This window comes from Neoarius graeffei, chromosome 20 (genome assembly GCF_027579695.1).
Source record: "Neoarius graeffei isolate fNeoGra1 chromosome 20, fNeoGra1.pri, whole genome shotgun sequence".
NCBI classification, from domain to species: Eukaryota; Metazoa; Chordata; class Actinopteri; order Siluriformes; family Ariidae; genus Neoarius; species Neoarius graeffei.
In genome coordinates, this window is record NC_083588.1 from 44,900,629 (window position 1) to 44,922,139 (window position 21,511).

Genomic DNA, 21,511 nt, shown 5'->3' on the forward strand with positions numbered 1-21,511 from the left:
CATCCAAACTCTTATACGCTTTCAGATCAATACCTGTGTATGGCGATGGGTTTTTAACGACATAGGTATACAGGTCATGTGGGACGAGGGCTTCGTGTACTTCCGTACGTCAGTGAACAATCCTGGTGGAAGCAGGTAAACGTCGTTCTCTAAGCCTGCTAACCTCAATTTTTGCAAATACCTCTCCCTCTGCTCGCCCTGTAAATGCCCTACGTCGCTGGATAGTGGTGTTTTCTGCATCTCGCTCCTTTTTCTTTTATGTTTTTCGTTTGTCGCCTTCCTCACATTCAAACTGATTCGAGCCGTGACGTCCAAAATGGCAGCCTAACGATGCATCACATGACTTGGTCACGTGGGTGAAAAACCTCAATAGGTTTAACCTGCACCATATAAATAAACTTTTTTTTGGGGGGGGGTATGTGGGCTTTAACTAAATGAACAGCTGGATGCCTGCTTTTAAACCATAGTATGAAAGTTGAAGGGTTCTCCTTTCCTGTTGCAGGACAAGCCACGGGGCTTTGCACGGGGTTTGGATCCTGAACGCATTATTGGAGCTACAGATTCCAGTGGAGAGCTGATGTTCCTCATGAAATGGTGTGTGAAGATAACTCGTGTTTCTGAACAGAAATATATGAGGGCAGAGATTCTACAGTCTTGGTTTTGGGACCCATAGACTTTTTTTTTTATTTTTTTTGGAGATTCTCTATATTAGAATTGCGCTTTGTCGTTTTGCCCCATTCACACATGCACTTTACTCGGAGCACCACGCTAATATTGTGTAGGGTACCCTTGCAATTCCATGGCAAGAAAATTCCCCACACTATTACACCACCACCAACCTGAAACTTCAACACAAGGCAGTTTGGATTAATTGATTCATGTTTTTGACTTCAAATTCAAGGTTTCATTGGACCAGGCTTTGACGGTCCCGTTTTAGTGAGCTTGTGCCCACTGCATTCTGATTTCCTGTTCTTGGCTGAGAAGAGTGGAACCTGGTTCGATGTTTTTGAGATGCAATATTTTTTTTTTGCTCCCCATGGTTGTAAAGAGGTTGAGTTATTATAGCCTTATTGTCCATTTTAAATTAGTCTGGGCATTCTCTTTTGACCTCTCGTCAACAAAGCATTTCTTTCTCTCTCTCCCTCCCTCCATGTGCGCATGCACATCTTGCTGGTGTTAATTTCCCCTATGTATGGAGAATTTTGGGACATCCAACACGTGTGATCCTACTTTGGTGACTTTACTGAATCTGCACTGTCAGTCATTTAAAGACCTGAAATATTAATGGATTAAATTATGACCTATGTAGTCAAGTATACCTTAATGTTTGTTTGTTTTTTCTCTCTTACCTGCAGGAAAAATTCAGATGAGGCAGATCTTGTGCCAGCAAAGGAAGCGAATGTGAAGTGCCCACAAGTAGTTATTTCTTTCTATGAGGAACGACTAACGTGGCACTCGTACCCCAACGAGGAAGAGGAGAAGAAAGATGACAAAAACTAATAGGCAGGAATTGTCAACATGGTGGTTACTCTCAGTTTCTGAAATTTTTTTTTTTTGAAATAACCTTTTTAACTTTTGCCATAAACCTTGGACACTGGGCTATTGTGTGGAGAACATGCATACAGTGGTGGGGCTTTCTGGAGGTTAAATATTAGTCTGTATAACTACAGAAACACTTCTCTGTTTGATCCTTCCCCCCCTTGTTGGATTATGGAAAAGAGTTTACCAAGTTGCAAATTGGTCCCAAGTCAGTGTTTATGTATGATTTTATGTCACACCTGCAGGCTTGTAGCGATTTATGTATTGTGATGTGAAGCAAACACCGGGTTTTTTTTTTAAAGCAAAAATAAACTTGAACTGTTGCGCTCTTGCATTTAAATTTCATTTTAGGATTTAAATTCAGACACATTCTTAACTCCCCCTTTCTTTGTCTAGATCTTCACATCGCCCTGGCGTATGATTTTCCCTCATTATGACTAACGCTGAACACACTTCCAGTATTTTTAACTGGATGGCCACTTATTTAATCCCCCCCCCCGTTGCTATTTCAAGTTTTTCCTGCCTTCGAGTTTCTCTATATGCTTATAGTTCTCATTACTGTAAGTGCAACATGAAGAACTGAACAACATAAAACGGATGCAACCCAAATCATTCAAAGAACGAACATGCATGTGGTATATAACATTTTAACCAAAACCTTTAATACCCGGTGATTTTGTTAAACTGACTTTCAGGTCTGTTGCTTTTCACTTTCCACTTGTGTTAGTTGTAGCTTTCTTTGCCCCTGTGTTTTTTTTTTTATTAAACTTTGTTATTAAATATGTTGCTTTGTTCCATGGTGTGTAAATGGATAATGCTATATAGCATTATTTAACAGTATAGGAACTGGAATTCATGTTTAAAAGCTTTTTTTTTCTTCTCCCCTTCCCTCTCTCTTCCTTGTCTGGAAAGTGGGTAGATTGTAAACATCATTTCGCTGGGTGTGCTGTTCAGTTCCTGTGCCTGCTGTAGTCTGGGTATTGTATTAATTGAAAACTTCATGTTTAGAAGGCTGTTCTAAACTCAAGATGTGGCAGCATTGACTGACTGAAACTACTGACTTCATCTTCTCACATAGCGTTGGAAGCTACTTTTCCTATAATCCTAACATGTGGTGGTGTATGGTTTTAAATAATGGGGGTTAGATTTTGCACCTGGACATTTTACAGTTGAATAGATGGACACAGTGGGATGTTTTTTTAGATCTGCATAAAAACACTGAAGGAACGCAGGTGAGCAAGTAATGCAACGCAATGTACCATGGTGGTGAAAGAACCAGACACGATTATCCAAGTCTCATAGGGCTCAGGCTAATGACAAAACATTAGTTCCAGTTTTCAGGGGAAACTGTCAGAACTGCATCCTGCTAGTTAATGCTATATGTTCTCATTCAGTTAGTGAGTAGACAGCACACTATTAGTATTATGGAAGTGTTTGTTCCCCCCCCGCTCCCCTTTTAAAAAGCACCCATTCTGTGTTTTTCATTCAGTTACTTGTCACTGTTAATTAATCTGTATCCCTCTGTTAGATGTTTGTCTAAAATAAGCTTGCCATCTTGTGGCGCTTTTTTTTTTTAAATAAATCATTTTTATTAAGTGCTGTCTCTTCAGGGAGTCATTTTGGAGCTTCTCATCTTACAACATGCAAAACTCTTTAAAAGAATTTAAGGAGCCACAAGACTGATGGTATCTAAGTCTTTTAATCAAAACACAGAAAACAAGCCCAGCTTGTCCATCATAAATTCACATAACAAAAGTAGGAAAATGTTCTATGGGATATGTAAGTCTCCAAAAAATACGTCAAGGCTTCTGACTCTTACAGTACAGCAGAAAGTGGAAAAGTAAAAAAAAAAAAAAAGTGCCTAAACCTGGCACCTAAACAGTATCACTTTTTTGAGGTTTATTGAATTACAAAACAGGGTCTGACCAAACATCAGTTGAATAACACCTGAGCTAGACCTGAAGCTTGATTGACAGTAAGTGTTTATAATCCATGAGTGGTATTCAGTTTGGGGGGCTTTTGATCTGCACCGTATCAGTATTGCCTGTAGTGTCTAAGGCATAGACAGCTATAGTGGGTTTGAAAGGGGTAGAGACATTTATCTGTGAAGATACTCAGTCATCCAGGTACATAGTAATCTGTGGTTGGTAGAAGAGAGCAACTGGACTTGCGTCCAGTTGCTCTCTTCTACCAACCACAGATTACTATGTACCTGGATGACTGAGTATCTTCACAGATGTGTTTCTACGCACTTTGGGATGAGTTCCCTTCGACTGGTGCGGGAGTATGAGAGGACTTCCAGAAAACTGGCAGACATCTTGGCCAGAGAGGATGGTTCATTTTTGTCAACCTGGAACGACCATCACTGAACAGAGGTGGGTGTCTATGACATCTATCAGCCACCTACAATGCAGCCATCAGCATTCTGATTCGGATTCTATGATGATCCATGAGAGGATAAATACTTGATACTCCCTATTAGACAGGCAGAACTGAGGATGCCTTTCGGATGAGAGGCGAAACATCAAGACTTTTCAAGCAAGTCCAGTTGCTCTCTTCTACCAACCACAGGGTAGAGACATTGCATTAACTCTGGGATCCAAGTCTTTACTTGTTTATTCCAAACTTCTAGAGTAGCACCACCTTTTACAACTCTTCCACTCCTGTTCTAACCTAGATAACTGACAGGGACCCCTTTTTAAAAAAAAAACCACACACACAACTCACACCCTACACATTCGAGCACTACTGTAATATGCTCACTTCACATGTATAGTAACAGCTATTTATTCCTGAACTTGGCAGAACATGAATTTAGCTTATTTATAGGCCTACTTGTTTTTGATTTATAGAGATTTGGCTTAAAGTTCATGGATTTCATGGGCAAATAACTAAGAACTCAGTGATGGCTTGTAATTTCTTCTGTTGTAAGACAAGGTTTTACAAGGACCTACTCGAGGTGCCCAGACCCCAGTACTTTAGGATGAATCCAGTGTCGTCCCTGACAGTAATTTCTCCATTTTCACAGAGGGTTGTTGTATCTTACAAAAACTGACTTACTGGAAAAGGGGGTGGGGATAAATTAAAAAAACAAAACAAAAAAAACCCACCACATCTGTTAACATGGATGCTTTGCTTCCTTATTAACTGCTTACCTTCATCCATCCATCCCTTCTCATAACAGCAGCTGGCTGTATTTTTAGCCATTAAAATTACAACAGAAATCAACTCCACTGTAACAAGAATGGTTCGGTAATTATGACTGCGCCATTGAATCTTGCAGGCACAAATAGCACATGAATTATTCAGTCTCCTCCTCATTCCTTATCTTTCTGCTTCTTGCCCGATTTCCGTTTGGATTTTGAAACATGGTTTTCATTGCCCGGTTGCAGAGTAAAGTCCAAGGCTGAGCAGGGAATCCTTTCTACCTCCCCGAGTCTCTTCCTCACCTCTTCATAGAGGTCATTAAGGCGTTGTTTTATCTCTCGAACTGAATGCAGAACTTCCGACTTCTCCCTGAGCAGTCTCACGCGGTGACGCCGTAGGCCATCAATGCTACGTTCCAAATTCTGTAAGACATCCAGCTTCCTGCGACGACAGTTTTGCGCAGCGACTTTGTTCTTGCCCCTGCGACGAATGTCTCTAATAAGTGTGAGCTGAGCCTCACTTAAGCGGTACTTAGCAAGAAGTTCATTGAACTCTTCAACAGGCAAGTTAACAATATGGTCAGTTGAAAATGGAATCCTCATGGCACGTGCTCGCTTCTCATCCCTTGTAGGCAGCTTGTCTTGGAATTTATAGTCCAGATGTTCTTTTAAGTGCTCTTTGGGAGGCTTTCTTTGGTCGGTATATTGGGGCTGGTTGTAGGTATGATCATGACCTATATGCTCAAGCCAGGGTGAGTATTGGAATTGCAGATAATTCGTGTAGCACATCTTTTGTTCTGGGGTATAACCTCCAACAGCTCCTTCCTCATCGATTGGTTCCTCTTTGATGTGGGTGTATCCTACAGCCCCCTCCTCAGGAACAGAGTATGTCGATGATGAGCTGGAGGATGATGAGCAGCATGAGGATTCAGACCTACTTGGGGAAACAGGACTTTGGCTGCAGTCCAGGGAGAGTCCAGAGTCAGAGTCTGCTTGATCCTCTTTTTGGAGAACCTCTGACTGGTCAGATCCATTCTCCGGTGCTAGATTCAACAGACTATTTTCATCAAGCATGGATTCTTTCAGTAGAGGGCCAAAGAAATTCGACTGGTTTAGTTCCTCTATAGAGAAACTGGGTATACTGACATTTGAATTGTCTGGTGTTGGAGAAAGGAGGAAGTCTATGATGTCATTGTCATTCAAATTTACATCAGAGGAGTTTGAAACATTCAAAGAGGTATCGTTCTCATTAGAAAGATGATCGTCTTCTCTGACTGCTGTGTTGCTTGCAGAGGAGAGCCAACTGGATCTTGGAAAATCAGATTGATCTAGGCTTAAATTTTGCTGTATGGGATTCTCCAAAGTTCCTGTTTCTCTTGCGCTTCCCCCGTCATTGAGGGGAGAACTGTTCAATAAGTCATCTGCGTTCATATCCTGAAGAGAGAACAGTGGTATCATAGCATGAAAATGAGTTACATTTAATTTCATTTGGAAAACTGAGTGTTAAGTGGAGTTCTGGAGAGGCCTAGTGTTGCACAGTTTGTATTTTGAGTCAGCTTTGCTGCATCAGAATACAAGACACAGTATGTAGGAAAATACTTTAGTGATACAACCATCCAGGATTTCTTACTTTTTATTTTCTTAAAGTGATATAAAAATTCGAAGATTAAATATTGGAAATAAGTGTTATCTTCAGTAACCATTTCAGCCTGGATGGGACGTACTACCATCTCATCTCATTATCTCTAGCCGCTTTATCCTGTTCTACAGGGTCGCAGGCAAGCTGGAGCCTATCCCAGCTGACTACGGGCGAAAGGCGGGGTACACCCTGGACAAGTTGCCAGGTCATCACAGGGCTGACACATAGACACAGACAACCATTCACACTCTCATTCACACCTACAGTCAGTTTAGAGTCACCAGTTAACCTAACCTGCATGTCTTTGGACTGTGGGGGAAACCGGAGCACCCGGAGGAAACCCACGCGGACACGGGAAGAACATGCAAACTCCGCACAGAAAGGCCCTTCGCCGGCCACGAACCCGGACCTTCTTGCTGTGAGGCGACACCACTACACCACCGTGCCGCCCCACGTACTACCATAATAGAGCAAAATGCACATAGGCACACATGCATACACTCAGACAGTAGGAGGAAACCAGAGAAACCCATGCAGAAATGGAATATTTTCACTGTAAGACACAGTAGTTAGACCTGTTTCATATCAGTTCTCATAATTTCCGCTGATGTTAAAAGCATTTAAAAAAAAAAAAAAAAAAATGAGGAAAACACGAGATGACTTGAGAAACAAAGGAAAGGTGTTGTGGTTACCTGTGGACCCAAGACGGCAAAAACATCTTGCCATTGCTGTTCTAGATCCAACACAGGCTCATGTTGAGGCAACAGAGGGGAGAAAAGAGACGTGTGGTGCTGCAATGTGTCTTCATCAGTTCTCACTGGATCAAGATCTGCCAACTGAGGGAAATGCACATATGAAGCAAAACAAAAACCTCCTACATCTGATAACCTTGAATATGTTCGGCATCTCAGTTGCAACCGAGCATGAATGACTGACTATACTACAGATAATGAATTGTTAGAATATTTGAAAGCGGTTTTCGTCAAAATCCAGCTCGGCAACTTACATATTGGTCATGTCCTACGGGGAAACCAGCCTCCAGTAATTGCAGACGTTCCTCAGTAGACAGCAAGTTATCTTCCTGTACACCTGGGAACTGCTAGAATATAACAGAAGGAAAATTTTGATTTCAGTCAGGTTGTGTGTGTGTGTGTGTGCGCTTCGTTAGATTGCAAGACGGCATCAAAAACAGGAAACATGGTTGCTGAAAGTGCGTAAACAAATCAGTCGGACAGATGTTGAAAAGGGTTTCAAGGACCTATTAAAAACCCCATCAATATTATTTAAATGCAAACCACAGTGAAAAGGCATTTTTTCAAATAATATGCTTTGTGATAAGTTAACTAGACTGAAAACAGGGTCCCTTACAATTCCTTAAAAGCCTTGATTCTGTTTTGTCTTCAAATAGTACAAATAAATGACTTCTCTCAATTAACATCATCCTCTTCATAAAGGATGCAACAGATACCTTCTACAAGTTTCAGACAACTCCCTCCTTGTTAACATGAGATCATTAGGCCTGGATGCCAAAGTTACAAGCTGTAGTTATAGCAGGAGCCAAAAAACAACACTCTTGCGCATTGAAATGAAAGAATGCAACATTACAGACACACGGAGTTATCCTACAGTGCACTCAGGATGTAGTTGTATACAACTTGAATAGAAATGCGTCTACTATTTGTTCTTTAAAGGATATGGGACATGGATTTTTTTCTGGGTATAATTATGTATAAAGGACATAAGAAATGCCATCTAAATCACTGCAGGGCATCAAAAATGTGAAAATCACCACATTATTCAAGTTTTTTTAATACATCAGCGTAAAACAAGGATTCGTTAATGAGCTAGGTGGTCACGTGACCCGTGACGCAACAAAAACTTTGCAAGGAGCCAGCGCTTGGGAATCTAATGTAAACAGGTTACCGAAATGGACACCATCGACAGTGATATTCCCGATGTTTCACAGAGATGTGAAGTTAGACCCTATCAATTCGAACCGATAGCTGGAAATTCACATGAACATGGATCTTGTCTTTACTCTGACGGGTCAGATGATTCTGAGAGTGAGGGTTCATTCAGTCCCCATGAAACTGAAAGCGCTCGGCTGGATAACACTTCCTGGTAAGTTAAAAACAATTCTGCTCAAAGGCTAATGATCTGTTGAAAGAAGTATTATTTTTGTATCATACATTGAAAGTTCATCATAGATCTAGCTAAAGTCCGTTGCAAGCTAGTTTTTTTTTGCTGATATTTTTCGAGATTGATTGAGATACAATGCTTCCAGAGTCCGAGATGAAAACATTCAAAATGGCGAAACGAGTCAGAATTATGATAATCAATAATTGATACACCCAAAATTATAATACTAATCCTTACCTCGGCTTTCAGTCACTTAGCGCAGAGGTCTTCAACGGGGGGGGGGGGGTCGCGAAATCGCACCGGATCACTCATATCAACAAAAATATTCCTGCCCTGTCCCCTGGCCTCCGTGCAGAGATGCAAACAGCGCGCCTTTCGGCGGATGCCGCCTTTTTCACGGCTGAATTGCGCAGATCCGATTTAAAAAAAAAGGCGATATTAATTCATGAAACATGAAGTATAAGGATGAGAAAAAAATAGTTTAAATCGGGAAGCTGCGCACATTTGTGCAGCCTGGCGCAAATGTGCGCAGCTTCCTGATTTAAACTGTGTTTTTTTCTCATCCTTATACTTCCTGTTTCATGAATTAATATCGCTCAGTACCTGAGCATTAATGTTGAAAGAATCCTCAGTGAAATGGTCCGAACACAGTTTGTGGGAAACAGTAGGTGCAAAGTTTTTTCAGCAGGTGTTCTGTAAAGTTATCCTACCTCTTGGATTTGTCCTACCAAGCCTACTGCGCATGCGCGCCCACACTTTCCTCAGCTTCGGGTACTTGGGGAATGCAAAAAAAAAAAAAAAAAAAAAAAACACAACACACTTACTCCAGGGCATTTCCCATTGGAATTATTGCAACCATAAGCAGCACAATACACCATGATGTCCAATGTACTTTAAAGACTATAAAAACAATTTCCTTGTCATCCACTTCTCCATTCATCTACCCGCTTGTGCTATGCCCGAAAGTTTTTGTTATGTATGATCACGTGACAGCGGCTCTTCAGGTTGCAAAAAAAAAATGCATATCGGAAGTCGAGCAGAAATGCCATATAATCATCACGAATATAACGATTTTGCTGAATTTAATAGATGATTTTGTATTTGTTGATGCAATTAATTCATATTTTTAACGGAAAGAAACTGATATAGCGTGCTTTTATGTTTCATGTCCCATATCCTTTAAACCCTACCATTTACAAATTTTAACAAGCAAACAGCTGAATCTAAACCATCCTCCGTTTATGATTTAGTGCTTCATTGACTTACAGACACAAATGCTAACATCTCTTTATTTTAAATTATTAATGATTATCAAAACACCCATACTGTAGGAAGCTATGGAGCATGAAGTGTCTACTGGAAAGCTACTGCGTTCAACACAGCAAGTCGTCTATTACACAAGCTTTTACAAGAAAACAGTGAATTCTTGTCATGTGAAGACTCAGTCAGTCAAAATGTCTGCTGACTCAGTCCTATGTACACTCATCATTAAACTATATATTATTATCGGTCATATTATTCTAGTGCAAATTGTTTTAATACCTATACCTGTGCATCCCCTCGTATCCTAGTCACCGGGTTATGAAATGGGTTTGCATGCCGCCAGCTGTCCACCATGAACTCATCCTCATCAAGCAGACTGAAGTATTGATTTTGTCCTTGAAGTACTTGATCCTGGTGGATATTTTGGTTGAGTTCTTGCTGCCATTGTGAAAATTCATCTGCTTCCTGTGGATACAACATTCAAGTTTCAACATCGTGTACTTATGCCTTGTCACGTCTTCATTGATGAGATTATTTATACTGCATGGCCAATTTTTTTTTGTGGTCACCTGATCATCATCATACAAGAATACTAATATCTCTGGCCAGACAATTGTCCTAAAGGTAGTCAGAACTGGCAGGAAGTCATATTGCCTTACACGGTCACATCTTTGTCTATACATCCTTAGTGTAATTAATAAATGCATAAATCACAGTATATTGGAGCATATGGACATAAATTCTGACTGGAATTTTTCTACAACAAATGGTACAATTGATTACGTAAACAGCAAATTTCTTTATAAATAAATAGCTACCCAGGGCACAACTAGTTAGTCGAACTACAGTGTGACTAATGGGGTCTATAAACCATTAGACAAGGTCAAGTACAGTTAGTTTGTCAGGATCATTAAATTTCTCAAATTTATGTACACAATCCAACTACTTGCATCATTTTGGATGGATTTATATTTATTTAGGGTCCTGAACTATCCACCAACGGCAGACCCTCTGGCTATACTTCATGGACACTTGGGGTCCCCAGATCCCACTTTAAAAACCACCGTCTTAAACAACAGCAGTAAAGATGGAGTTTAGAAAGTTATTTGTTTTTTATAAAAACATAGCTGACTCTAAATTGACCGTAGGTGTGAATGTGAATGGTTGTCTGTGTCTATGTGTCAGCCCTGTGATGACCTGGCGACTTGTCCAGGGTGTACCCCGCCTTTCGCTCGTAGTCAGCTGGGATAGGCTCCAGCTTGCCTGCGACCCTGTAGAAGGATAAAGCGGCTAGAGATAATGAGATGAGAATGAGATGAAAAACATAGCTAACACTGCTAAAGTTTTTTTTTTTAAACAATCTACAATACTATAAAATTGTTAGGTAGCCCTTCCTACATGTAAAACAACTGGTAGGAGCCCTTATAACTAGCCATATATATCACATCATTACATTTCACTATGAAATTCTCATCAAGGTATTTAGTACCCTTTAGAACCCTTGCTCCCTGGTGGTTCATTTATTGTCAGAAATTAGGAGATTTAAGCAATTTTATTAATCAAGCACTTATTTTTATATACGTACCCATATGTTTTCCGACATGCTTTAAAAGGTAGCTGCTGCCTATAAATAAACTTAATCTTTCTGGCCAGGACGTAGTGAAAGCAACAGCTTGTCAGTGACACTATGAAAATCCCCTTCCCACTATGGATTAACCCAGTGAATCTGCAAGCCAGTTGACCAGAAGCAAGACAACAACTGCGATCTCCTTGGCCTGGACAGAACATTCATAAATCCTACATAAATAGAAGTCAGTTTATAGCATGGGCGACTAAGTTTGAACTAGAAATAATGATTAGCAGTGCTTTTTCTCTTTGTGTGGCTTGAGGAAAAGAGTGCACTGAAGCTTCAGAGTTACTTAATCATCAGCTGGTAAACAAGCATTGCAAAAGTGATTGTACACGCGCTAGTCCAAGTGATGCCTCCTTAGGTTACAAAACATCTCAGCTTGGGGTCAGGCAAGCTGTTCTGCAAACAAACACAAGCTCTGATGCCAAACTGAATCCATACTTCAGGGTACAGGTCACAGCTAGCCTTCCTAGTCAACCCAAGAACCCTGCAGTCAGACAGTGAAGGGGATTTTGGATATAAAGAGGAGGGAAGGCAAAATGTCTCAAACAGCTTCGTTATCAGTTCTGCTAGTGTGGATTCTTTGTAAATTTTGTCAATTCCAGTGGACAGGTAACAGACTACAGTAGCAAATGAGTGTAAACATCTGACATGATTTTCATCCATAATTACATACATATAGCTGTAGGGACATTATTAATAAGACATGCTGCTAGGTTTACTATAAAAAGGTGACATAAAAAGACAGCTTGTTGGTTGGTATGTTGTGTTCAACAACTGTTTCTGTACTCGGTCAACAAGCATGTTCCTTCATCCAAAAATAGACTGGTAGGTCATGTACAGGCAAGCCTGTCTGACCTGGACTGATAACTATTGATTTGACAATTATAGGACTTTTTTTTTAAATATAAAAATTCATATAGCAGAAATTCATTTATCAAAATGAGAGATTTAGGGTTTCTCCCCCTCTCAAATGTGCCTTCATTGTGTTATGACAAGCAAGTGGCTAACCAGTATGTAGTCTTCCTTCTATAGGGTGGACAGCTTGAGCCACTAGGGGTGCTATTATATATATAGGCATGCATTTGTGATATCTTTGGCATTGAAAGTGAAAGATGGCAAAGATAAACCAGTCAAAATTTCCCCGGCTCTCCAAATGAGGGAGCGAAAGTGAAATCATGATCTAAAAGTCCCCAGGCAGTAATTTATACTTAAAGCCAAATGCAAGCTGCAACTTGGGCAGTGACTTGAGCCCCTTCAGTCTGGACACAGAGTTACTGTCTGCCACCATGCATCACACTGTCTGACTTACACATATATTAACTGCAAAGCTCTGGCTAATATTCATGCAGTTTGTATAAAGACTATTACAATACTACCAAGAAATCCATCTTAAAATGTGCGCATATACTGGATGTGCTAATGAAATGTGCAATACATTTGCTAGCAGAAATCCATAAATATTATATTGTACATTTTCATGTACACGTGTGTTGCCTGTACAGTATAACTGACAGTACTTCTGATCACAAAGCTCAGACCATCATTTCTGAATCCTGCTGTTGTGTCGCAGGGAAATATTTGACCTACACTAAGGAGTTCGTGCCAGCATTGTATCCACTGACTGCTGTTGCCTACTACTCTGTTCTACTGTAATAAATATTCATGGTTTTGTTCTGTATTGTTCATTTACTGTTACAGATCAGTAGGAAGGGATGGTTTACAGTTTGCCATTTCAATTCTGTTTATTGTATCTGTCATTTATGTCACACTTGAGTGCGTGTAAACAAAAGGTCATTGTGATGAGAGTATTCCCAATGAATTAATCATCAAATAAACGCGTTTGTATTCTAGAATTAAAAATAACCTCAAATTAGCTTAAAACTGTTTTGTAACCTGAAGGTCAGGCAAAAATTATAGAACATTTTGTTAATCCAGGCATAACAGGCGTTTATAGAAAACGGTCATATCAGATAAGGAAAGCTTGCTAGTACAGTGCAAGTATAAATAACTCGCAAGCGTATTGCCAGGCTAGAGTCTAAAATCTGAATGTTTGTGCCATGTACTATTAATTTTAATCAGACTTTAAAAAGCAAAAATACACCATTTTTATAAACATCAGTCTACAATATGCGACTTACCTCTTTAACGTCTTCACTATCCATTGGACTTCTTGAGAGTGTGGTCACCACCCCCAAACTTCCATCAGCCAAAACTGGATCATGCCCCAATTCTCCAATCCCCCCACCTCCCATCCTCATGGTCAAACTTGCTGAGTCCTCCATGTCCACCAGCTCATCACCATCATCCCAGGAACCAGATAGGCTAGGCATAGTCATCCCGCTGTTATCAGACTCACTGTGGACCAGCCAGGCCTCGAGCTGTGCTGTCGGAATGTGCAGGTGCTGCAGTGAGCGTACCCATCGCAACAACCTGGGAACTGGAACAGATGCTTCCACATCTGGGCTCTTCATATGGAGACCATATCCTTCTGGAGAGTTCTCTAGGTTGTTGGACTGGATCTGAGTCAGACCTCGGCTTTGGATATTGATGTTAGGTGGAGGAGGAAGGTAAGGATCCACATCTACATGCATCCCAGCTAGACTGAGGACAATGGCCACCTGAATCAGGCCTTCAGTGAAGTACTTCTTCAGGGGTTGCATGGCCTTTTGAAAACACAGTGGGGAGGGATCTTTTTCAGCAGTATGGTGGATGCAGTAGTGGATTTCAATAAACAAACCTGTTTTTCCAAGAAAGTGACACGTCTCAGAAAGTCCTAAAATTAAGGAGAATATTATGACTTAGATAACGTTCAGAATTCATTGTAAATTTGCCTCTTTTTCCCAACCAACACAGCAAGCTGAGATATGCCATGTGCACTTACTATATATAATAAAGGATCAGGACATAGAATACCAGTCAAAAAAAGTTTAGACACCCCTACTCATTCATAGGCTTTACTGTATTTTTTTTTCTAATTTTCTACATTGTAGAACAATACCGAAGACATCAAAACTATGAAATAACATATGGAACATGTATGGAATTATGTGGAAAACAAACAAAGTCTTAAAAAACAAAATATGAAACACTTTGTTTTATCGTATTCTTCAAAGTAGCCAGCATTTACCTTGACGCTTTGCACACTATTGGCATTATCTTAACCAGCTTCATGAGGTAGTCACCTGGAATGCTTTTCAATTAACAGGTGCCTCGTCAAAAGTTAATTAGTGCAATTTCTTGCCTTCTTAATGTGTTTGAGATCAAACAGTAAATAATAAAAACAGTAAATAGCCCTATTCCACAACTGTAGTAATCGTATTATTTCAAGAGAAACACCACCATTACTTTAAGACATGAAGTATCTTCGTTAGTAAAAATAAAGAAAAACCATTGAATTTGGTGGGTCCAAGCCTTTAACTGGTACTGTACATTTCAAGATACTTTTGTTAACATATCTGCCTAAAATTTATGGATATAAATGAATGTTATATGAATAATACATATGTAGATTTTACATGGGTCTAGCTAAAGATACTGTTTACACAGTCTCTTCGTCTTCATTAAATCGCTTTATCCTACAGGGTTGCGGTGGATTTGCAGCCCATCCTAGGAACATTGGGCACATGGCAGGAATACACCCCGTGGCCAGCGAGGGCCTTTCTGTGCAGAGTTTGCATGTTCTCCCCGTGTCCGCGTGGGTTTGCTCCGGGTGCTCCAGTTTCCCCCACAGTCCAAAGACATGCAGGTTAGGTTAACTGGTGACTCTAAATTGACCGTAGGTGTGAATGTGAGTGTGAATGGTTGTCTGTGTCTATGTGTCAGCCCTGTGATGACCTGGCGACTTGTCCAGGGTGTACTCCGCCTTTCGCCCGTAGTCAGCTGGGATAGGCTCCAGCTTGCCTGTGACCCTGTAGAACAGGATAAAGCGGCTAGAGATAATGAGATGAGAATGAGAGGAGAGCGTACCCTGAGCTTGGGATCGAAAATGGGGCACTGGAGCCATGAGGTGGCCATACCATCACCTATAGCACCATGCTGCTTTTAAACTGTTATATTTAATGGATTCACATATGGTGATATTTTTAGCAAAATTAAACCATCCTACAAAATATATCCTACATGACAGTAGTTGATCAGTGTTCATTCCATTTACTTAAAAAAAAAATTGAATAATTTGCCATACAAGCCATCCATCCATTATCTATAGCCACTTATCCTGTGCTACAGGGTCGCAGGTGGGCTGGAGCCTATCCCAGCTGACTATGGGTGAGAGGCAGGTTACACCCTGGACAAGTCACCAGGTCATCGCAGGGCTGACACACAGACAAAACCATTCACACTCACATTCACACCTACGGTCAATTTAGAGCCACCAATTAGCCTAACCTGCATGTCTTTGGACTGTGGGGGAAACCGGAGCACCCGGAGGAAACCCATGCGGACAACATGCAAACCCTGCACAGAAAGGCCCTCGCAGGTTGCTGGGCTCTAACAGGACAGTGCTAACCACTACACCACCGTGCCATCCCCCATATATCCATGAAAGAGTCCAATTAAAATCATTCATTCATTCTCATTATCTCTAGGCGCTTTATCCTGTTCTACAGGGTCGCAGGCAAGCTGGAGCCTATCCCAGCTGACTACGGGCAAAAGGCGGGGTACACCCCGGACAAGTCGCCAGGTCATCACAGGGCTGACACAGACAACCATTCACACTCACACCTACGGTCAATTTAGAGTCACCAGTTAACCTAACCTGCATGTCTTTGGACTGTGGGGGAAACCGAAACACCCGGAGGAAACCCACGCGGACACGGGGAGAACATGCAAACTCCACACAGAAAGGCCCTCGCCGGCCACGGGGCTCGAACCCAGGACCTTCTTGCTGTGAGGCAACAGCGCTAACCACTACACCACCATGCCACCCCCCAATTAAAATCCATATGCAAAACTGACAACATGATTACATAGGTCATATATCCATCCACCCATTATCTGTAACCGTTAATCTTGTTCTACAGGGTCATGGGCAGGCTAGAGCCTATCCCAGCTGACTATGGCTGAGAGCCAGATCATCACAGGGATGACACACACACACACACAACCATTCACACTCACAACTACAGTCAATTTAGAGTCACCAATTAGCCTAACCTGCATGTCTTTGGACTGTAAGGGAAACCGGAGCAAACCCACACGGACACGGTGAGAACACGCAAACTCCACACAGAAAGGCCCTGGCTGGTTGCTGGGCTCGAACCCAGAACCTTCTTGCTCTGAGGCTACAGTGCCACCCCCATATATCCAGAAAGGGTTTAATTAAAATCCATATCCAAAATTGACACATGATGACGTAGCCACGGAACTCCATATATGGTCGTTGGGAACGCCTCCTGCTCATGGTGTGTCTAGAAATTGCCAGAAAGTCTGAGCAGATGAAAGATAAAGCAGAGTCCTTGAACGAGTGCACGAAAACAACATACTCAGGCCAGGGAAGAGGAGTTATTAAGACAGATGTCGTGTCCCGTTGACCTCCTCTTTGTTTATCTCCAGCAGCGGTTGAATTTCAACGCGTGACGTAACCTGAACACTTCCCGGGAAATAAAGCTGGCAGTTTGGGCTTGGTGTGTTTGTGCCGTTCCGGTTACTCAACCCAAACTTCCCTTTCGTAACTAAGCAATGTGGCAGAGTTTATTTGGGATGAGGAAAAACAAAAAAAACAGTTGCAACACGTTTCTGCAAACCAGATAGAAGAAGTACAGACCAATATCTTGAACAACATTACTATTAAATTAAATTAATGACTGAAGAAGGGGATGAGTTTATAAGCTAGAACAAATGTCCTGTGTAGTGGACTTGTCTGAACTCATGGGAGACTAGAACAGCTAACGTTTCTTAAAAAAAAAAAAAAAAAAAACCTTAACTGTTCTTGCACCCATTGAATCGTGTTGTTATAATAATAATAAACTTTTCTTGAGCCTTTCCACCCATACTAAGTTTGTCGAGCGACTTCCTCAACTCTGAAAAGTATAAATTAACCGTGATCCAAACAAATAATAAATCCGCTCTCCTTACCTCGGAAACTAGGAGTTCCAGGAATCAGAAGTTAAAGCAGATTCTTCCTCTTCCTACCGGCGAGCTGGCTCCAGTGTTGCTCTCTGTACCAGGGGGTGTGTATTTATGTGCTGAGTGACTGAGCTCAGACTCATCCCTCCCAGCTCTACGCCACAAAATAACAGCTTGGCTTTTTTCCTTCCCTGTTGGAGAAGTCAGTGTTGCCTTTGCTTTCCACTCCCGGATATAAAAACCCAGTGGGTGAATCGAACCAAGTTCATTTACTGAAGTACAAATCCACATCTACTCCCTTATTATTATGCATTTCACCCATCTGAAGCAGTGGGCAGCCATACTACAGCGCCCGAGGAGTACTTAGGGGTTAGGTGCCTTGCTCAAGGGCACTTCAGCCCAAGGCTGCCCTGTGTTAAGGGTTGTTTTACAATCAGGGTACAAAGTTTGTGTCACCCGAAATTCAAATTGATTCAGACTGGTTCTTGTACCAGTTTTTAAGTGAAGGACAAGTTAAAGAACAGATCTCATCTCATCTCATCTCATTATCTCTAGCCGCTTTATCCTTCTACAGGGTCGCAGGCAAGCTGGAGCCTATCCCAGCTGACTACGGGCGAAAGGCGGGGTACACCCTGGACAAGTCGCCAGGTCATCACAGGGCTGACACATAGACACAGACAACCAGCCACACTCACATTCACACCTACGGTCAATTTAGAGTCACCAGTTAACCTAACCTGCATGTCTTTGGACTGTGGGGGAAACCAGAGCACCCGGAGGAAACCCACGCGGACACGGGGAGAACATGCAAACTCCACACAGAAAGGCCCTCGCCGGCCCCGGGGCTCGAACCTAGGACCTTCTTGCTGTGAGGCGACAGCGCTAACCACTACACCACCGTGCCGCCTAAAGAACAGATTTCAGGTAATTTTTTGACATGTGTGTATGGTAGTTTTGTGTAATCTGCTATAAGATCTCATCTCATCTCATTATCTCTAGCCGCTTTATCCTTCTACAGGGTCGCAGGCAAGCTGGAGCCTATCCCAGCTGACTACGGGCGAAAGGCGGGGTACACCCTGAACAAGTCGCCAGGTCATCACAGGGCTGACACATAGACACAGACAACCATTCACACTCACATTCACACCTACGGCCAATTTAGAGTCACCAGTCAACCTAACCTGCATGTCTTTGGACTGTGGGGGAAACCGGAGCACCCGGAGGAAACCCACGCGGACACGGGGAGAACATGCAAACTCCACACAGAAAGGCCCTCGCCGGCCCCGGGGCTCGAACACAGGACCTTCTTGCTGTGAGGCGACAGCGCTAACCACTACACCACCGTGCCGCCCCCTGCTATAAGATGGGAGAAACAAATGAAGTGATTCTCGGAGAGGGCTTTTTTTTTTGACAATTCAGAATCCACTACTTCCATAGTGCTTTTAAATATAAGGCTGTAAGCTTTGTGTTAGTTGTCTCTAATATTTATGTCCCAATATCTTGACCACATTTTAGGATGAAAATAACCATTTTAGATATGTTATTTTATATTGAGGGCGGCACGGTGGTGTAGTGGTTAGCGCTGTCGCCTCACAGCAAGAAGGTCCGGGTTCGAGCTCCGTGGCCAGCGAGGGCCTTTCTGTGTGGAGTTTGCATGTTCTCCCCGTGTCCGCGTGGGTTTCCTCCGGGTGCTCCGGTTTCCCCCACAGTCCAAAGACATGCAGGTTAGGTTAACTGGTGACTCTAAATTGACCGTAGGTGTGAATGTGAGTGTGAATGGTTGTCTGTGTCTATGTGTCAGCCCTGTGATGACCTGGTGACTTGTCCAGGGTGTACCCCGCCTTTCGCCCGTAGTCAGCTGGGATAGGCTCCAGCTTGCCTGCGACCCTGTAGAAGGATAAAGCGGCTAGAGATAATGAGATGAGATTAACTATGTTTCCAATGATATGGAACCAAATATGTGTTTTATGGTATAAAGAATGATTTAAGTGCATCCCTTTTGGAGCTACCTGTGGTCAAAAAAGCACTTTTTCTAAATGACACGAGTAATTTTGCTAAATATGACATATATTGCCATACATTCACCAAAAATAATGTTATCACCAAATTTTTTTTTTGCATTGTAAATAGAGCTATCACAGGGCTACAATAAACAACCAAGTTTATTTAGTCAAGCCTTTTGATATTGAAGATAATAAGTGTTAAATGTGATTTTTAGCTTGCGTACCCTGATTGTAAAACAACCCTTGACCTAACTGCATGTCTTTGTCCGCGTGGGTTTCCTCCACCACCCTCCATCCATCCATCCATCCATCCATCCATTATCTGTAGGCCGCTTATCCTGTTCTACAGGGTTGCAGGCAAGCTGTTGCCTATCCCAGCTGACTATGGGCGAGAGGCGGGGTACACCCTGGACAAGTCGCCAGATTATCGCAGGTTAGGGCTGACACATACAGTAGACAATCAACCATTCACACTCGCATTCACACCTACGGTCAATTTAGAGCCACCAATTAGCCTAACCTGCATGTCTTTGGACTGAGGAAGCCCATGCAGACACAGGGAGAACATGCAAACTCCACACAGAAAGGCCCCCGTCAGCCACAGGGCTCGAACCCAGAACCTTCTTGCTGTGAGGCGACAGTGCTAACCACTACACCGCCGTGCTGCCCATTTACTCCACTCCATTTGTCTTTAGCTATTTTTTCATACCCTTCCTGTTCATTTTGAATGTGAAGAATATTCCTCCGTTATAGCGCGGCATGGTGGTGTAGTGGTTAGCACTGTCGCCCCACAGCAAGAAGGTCCTGGGTTTGAGCCCAGTGGCTGACGAGGGCCTTTCTGTGCGGAGTTTGCATGTTCTCCCTGTGTCTGCGTGGGTTTCCTGCGGGTGCTCCGGTTTCCCCCACAGTCCAAAGTCATGTAGGTTAGGCTAATTGGTGGCTCTAAATTGACCATAAGTCTGAATGGTTGTCTGTGTCTACGTGTCAGCCCTGCAATGACTTGGCAACTTGTCCAGGGTGTACCCCGCCTCTTGCCCATAGTCATCTGGGATAGGCTCCAGCTTGCCTGCAACCCTGTAGGACAGGATAAGTGGCTACAGATAATGGATGGATGGATTATTGTGTTATCACCCAAATGAGGATGGGTTCCCTTTTGAGTCTGGTTCCTCTCGAGGTTTCTTCCTCATGATGTCTGAGGGAGTTTTTCCTTGCCACTGTCGCCACAGGCTTGCTCATTGGGGATAGATTAAGGATAAAATGAGCTCATGTTTTAAGTCATTAAAATTCTGTAAAGCTGCTTTGCGACAATGTCTATTATTAAAAGTGCTATAAAAATAAACCTGACTTGACTTGAATATTTGTGATCAACTGAAGGATTGTGTGTTCCTTTATGGGTTGAGAAAATTGTCCTACTTCTTAAGCCAATGCAGCTATTTAATTAATAACGCTCCTGGATTAACTGTAAAATGCATCGTCACAAATATGAAATCAGGGCTGTTTATCTGAGCTCATGAAAACTTGACTTTTTAGAAACACCCTATGTGGTTTCCACAGGACAGTGAGACTTCAAACATATGATGATCTTATAGAATATGATGCTTTGCTGTAGATTAAACGACCCAACAGTATATAAACTAATTAAAATTAGCTCAACCTTAAGCATCTACATCAGTAAAATGCAACATACACATTGCAGCAGTTACATTAATCCAAAAAATCATATGATGTACTCATGCACAATGAGTACTTTTACTTTTGATAATTTAAGTACATTTTGCTGATAATACTTACATACTTTTCCTGAAATAAGTTTCTGAATGCAGGGCTTTTAGTGAAGTATTTCCATAGTATGGTATTAATACTTGTTCTTAAGTAAAGGATCTTTACAAGAATACTTCTTCTACCACTGCAAACAGGCATCATTTTACTTTTTCAAAAAGAAAAAAATCCAGTCTGATTAGTACTGCACCCACTTTTAACTACATTTGGCTGACTAAATTATATCAACTGACATTAAGCAATAAAAACCCATGACTGTTAGTCTGGCTGGCTTACGTTATTGCTGTTGCTCACTTTCACAAGT

General features: G+C 41.9%; 2 protein-coding genes across 4 annotated transcripts in view; one reads left to right on the forward strand and one right to left on the reverse strand.

Moving 5' to 3' along the window:
* cbx1a (chromobox homolog 1a (HP1 beta homolog Drosophila)) overlaps positions 1 to 3,134 on the forward strand; it is a 55,586-nt gene extending 52,452 nt beyond the window's left edge. For both annotated transcript variants that reach the window (XM_060901782.1, XM_060901783.1), the window contains 2 exons: positions 503 to 594; positions 1,356 to 3,134. In XM_060901782.1, the coding sequence (XP_060757765.1) occupies positions 503 to 594; positions 1,356 to 1,500 (237 nt within the window). In that variant the 3' untranslated portion in view covers positions 1,501 to 3,134. The remainder of the gene's footprint in view (positions 1 to 502; positions 595 to 1,355) is intronic.
* A 605-nt stretch (positions 3,135 to 3,739) lies between these two features.
* Positions 3,740 to 17,608, reverse strand: nfe2l1a (nfe2 like bZIP transcription factor 1a). Of its 2 annotated transcripts, none has more exons than XM_060901785.1 (6): positions 17,435 to 17,608; positions 13,498 to 14,132; positions 10,012 to 10,191; positions 7,331 to 7,420; positions 7,017 to 7,160; positions 3,740 to 6,119 (listed from the first exon to the last, which is right to left on the reverse strand). In XM_060901785.1, the coding sequence occupies exons 2-6, from the start codon at positions 14,017 to 14,019 to the stop codon at positions 4,857 to 4,859; spliced, it is 2,199 nt and encodes a 732-aa protein (XP_060757768.1). In that variant the 5' UTR covers positions 14,020 to 14,132; positions 17,435 to 17,608; the 3' UTR covers positions 3,740 to 4,856. The 2 variants fall into 2 exon arrangements, with proteins under 2 accessions (XP_060757768.1, XP_060757767.1); XM_060901784.1 differs by having other exon boundaries at positions 7,331 to 7,423; positions 17,435 to 17,606.
* Positions 17,609 to 21,511: the final 3,903 nt, after the last annotated feature.

Bases quoted from the DNA above. Each gene is read 5' to 3' on its own strand.
- nfe2l1a (XM_060901784.1), bottom strand. From the start codon at position 14,019: ATGCAACCCCTGAAGAAGTACTTCACTGAAGGCCTGATTCAGGTGGCC. The intron at 7,424-10,011 runs GTATAGGTATTA...GTTATATTCTAG, and splicing joins GGATACGAGGGGATGCACAG to CAGTTCCCAGGTGTACAGGA. The intron at 6,120-7,016 runs GTAACCACAACA...TTCTCTCTTCAG, and splicing joins TTGCCGTCTTGGGTCCACAG to GATATGAACGCAGATGACTT.